This window comes from Sinocyclocheilus rhinocerous, unplaced genomic scaffold, assembly GCF_001515625.1.
Source record: "Sinocyclocheilus rhinocerous isolate Xijiao unplaced genomic scaffold, SAMN03320098_v1.1 scaffold1285, whole genome shotgun sequence".
Taxonomy (NCBI): Eukaryota; Metazoa; Chordata; class Actinopteri; order Cypriniformes; family Cyprinidae; genus Sinocyclocheilus; species Sinocyclocheilus rhinocerous.
The window spans coordinates 504,306-507,652 of record NW_015645559.1 but is presented as its reverse complement, the minus strand read 5'-3'; the positions used below and the strand labels follow the sequence as shown (position 1 = coordinate 507,652).

At 34.6% G+C, this 3,347-nt stretch overlaps 1 protein-coding gene across 1 annotated transcript in view; it reads right to left on the bottom strand.

Annotated features, from left to right (window-relative positions):
- cyp27a2 (cytochrome P450 family 27 subfamily A member 2) overlaps positions 1 to 2,104 on the bottom strand; it is a 14,534-nt gene extending 12,430 nt beyond the window's left edge. The window contains exon 1 of the mRNA XM_016510450.1: positions 1,698 to 2,104. Coding sequence (XP_016365936.1) covers positions 1,698 to 1,985 — 288 coding nt within the window. The 5' untranslated portion in view covers positions 1,986 to 2,104. The remainder of the gene's footprint in view (positions 1 to 1,697) is intronic.
- Positions 2,105 to 3,347: the final 1,243 nt, after the last annotated feature.

Sequence of the window (3,347 nt, the reverse complement as noted above, 5' to 3'; positions counted from 1 at the left end):
ATGGATCAAATCGATCCACCATGGCAAACAGCGAATATATTCGTGCTGTTTAATGCATTTGAGACGTTGTGTTTTCCTCAGTGCATAACTGACGTCACAGGTATATTTTTCATCTGTAAATGTTAGAAAGTCATGCAAATATATCCAAATATATGAACGAGCGCTGCTGCGTGCAAGCACGCTAAACAGACGGCACGCAATCGAATAGGAGCGCAATAATTCTGAGTAAAATATACATTTTGCTAAAATATTTGTTGTTGGACATTAAATGTGCCTTTTGTAAAATTTTAAACCTTCATATAAGTGTATTTTTATGATGGCAGTAACTGTAAAGGGACTATTGTAATAGGTTAATCAAATGTAAGCTAGTTCAGTACTAATTACTAAGCTCAAATGAGTTAATGTGTGTTTCTTATAGCAGTTTAGAAGTCATTTTCTTTCTTTATTTTCATTTTAATTCAGTGATTTTAATGCTTTAAAGAGCAATTTTTGATTGTAATGTTCTGCTATCTGTTCTGCAAAGGTACAGCTGTCATAAAACCACAGAGAGCCTTTCTGCTTGGCTAGAAACAAAACAAAAAAAAGTCAAATAATAGCGTTCCTATTGGTCAGTGTTAGAGGAACTCAGCTTAGTCCGTTAGTTAACCTGCTTTAGTTTCCCAGCATAAGTTGCCATAGTGACTGAAGTTGATCTATGTTAAATTTGCTTTATGGAACCAAATCATTTGACAATGAGTCAGACTAACTGAAATAAGCCTGGCTTATTTGGTAAACTTGTTTTATGAAACAGGCCTTGAGGCATTAAAAGTGATCATATTTTTTCCATTGCATCGTATTGCATTGAATCGCATTATGTTGAATCGAATCGAAATCGGATCGCACTGCATCGTAACAAGGGTGAATCGTATCACATCGCATTGGTAGCTGCTTCATATGTATCTTTAATGTATCGTATCGTTGGCTATGCATCGAGATGCGTATCGTATTGGCCTCAGTCATGAGATGCACATCCCTAGCACACACACATACATTTCCTGTTGGTCTTTTAGCACATCCAAATACCTCAATCATACTGATGAAGCATTCAGAAAGTTTAAAGAACGCTGTTTAGTAAAGCAAATAATAATAATATAATAAAATTTCCCTCACAACTAGCAAAACTAGAAAAATTTACGGAAAGCCGGAAATGACAGAAGACCATACAAATTATAAGTACTAGAAGGACTGTTGGAATAATTAAAAATAATAATACCAAATAGCTACTAGTGAAACTGGAAAAGATACTACATTTGAATTACTAACATACATTTAGATATTAGTTAGATTTAAGGAATACATACTAAAAGGGCTTTCCATACTGATTTCACATTCCAGAGATATCAGCTGTCAGCATCAGGCAGGATTTCCCGAGTCTAAGAAGCCTATTTTAATGCTTGTTAAACATCATAAAAATGTTCCTAAACAAATCAGTTCCTGCACGAGTAGTTAGCAATGTCTCAACACTTTGCTTTATATAGTTTCATATACAGGCTATTTATATTTATATGGACATTAATTTGATGTATTAATGACTGTGTACATCTTAACACACTCCCAAAGAAACATTATTCCTGTTACGCAGTAGTTTGAGTGTACAAACTTTAAAAAAAACACACAAAAAAACTTGGTTTTGCAAAAAATAAAAAAATGTGTCTTACCTGCATTGCATGACTTTTATCCGCGTATCCTTTAACGAAGAGCCAGTACGCAGTTGTGGCCAGGCTGGGTCCCGGTAGACCATCTATGGTTTTGTAGTTTCCAGTGATCGATGTTGCGCTGTGCAAGTCTACATCGCCTGCTTGAGACTTCAGGGTTCGCGCTATGCATTCATAAAATGGCGCATATTTTTTGCCAACATGAGCTGCGAGACGATCAGCTTTTACAAGAGAAGACAACATGATGACTGGCGTCTGTCGAACTGGACATCTGAAACTAGACGACAGCATACTAAGATGTTTTGTGTCAAACCCTGGGCGGGATTCAGTGTCTCAAAGCCTAGTGAACTGCCTACATAGACAACATTGCCACGTTTCAAACCAAAACGCCTATGATGCTCAACAAAGCCATCTAGATAAACGGTTCACTGGGTCTATGGTTTTGAGAGACAGCCCAGAACGGTGCGCACACACCCAGAGTTTGACACAATGTAACTGTCACACGTGGAAAAACACGAGACGTCACTGTTTAGTCACCTGTATAAAAGGTATATACTAGGTTTTTTTTTTTCTTCTTACAGCTAAAACAAAACACTACCGTTCTGAAGTTTCGGGTCAGTAAGTTTTTTAGTTTTTTAAGAAAAAAGAAATTAATACTTTTTATTCAGCAAAGATGCATTAAATTGATCAAAAGTGACAGTAAAGACATTCATACATTTGTATTTCAAACAAATGCTATTCTTTTGAACGTTCTATTCATCAAAGAATCCTGAAAAACGTGTAGCACAGCTTCCACAAAAATATAATATTAAGCAGCACAACTGTTTTCAACATTCAAAACAATAAAAAAAAAAAAAAGCAAATCAGCTGAGCACCAAATCAGCTTTAGAATGATTTCTGGAGGATCATATTACACTGAAGACTGGAGTAATAGTAATAGTAGAGAAAATTGTTATTTTAAATTATAATTATATTTTACAATATTGATCAAATAAATGCCACCTGGGCGGGTATCAGGAACATCTTTCATAAATAAAAAAAATAACAACTTACAGACCACAAACTTTTGCATGCTATATGGCTACAAGGTAAAAAATATATATATTTTTAGAATTTCTAGCTGTAAAAATATTAAAACATAAAAGTACATGACTCTAAGATGTACTACATTTCAAGCAATCAATATAGCACCATGAAATGTGAAATAAATATCTTTTATTTATTTTCATCATCATTAGCAACACTTTACAGAGTGCATAATCCGTCATAGACAATCTCATGATGTCATCCTGCAAGTAGGCCGATCAGTCCTGCCATCAGCAGACCACAGAGCCCCGGTGGGCCTTTAGCCAATCATGCATGCTTCGAATTTTGAGTTAAAAAAACAGAAAATAAAAATATATATATAAAAAAAATATGCGTACCACTGATATACAGATTTGATATAAACAGGCTTATTGGTCACAAACCAAATTGAATTATAAACATGGCTTTTCTCATACAATAGACAAAGAGGACAAACAACAGATAGAAGTTCTGTACCAGATAAGTGTACTGTCTAAAAAAAAAAACCTACATTTCATTTCAAAGTTCTAAACTTCTTTTGTTTTTGTCTTTTTTTAAATTACTTTTCTGTCATCAGTTGTACAAGGC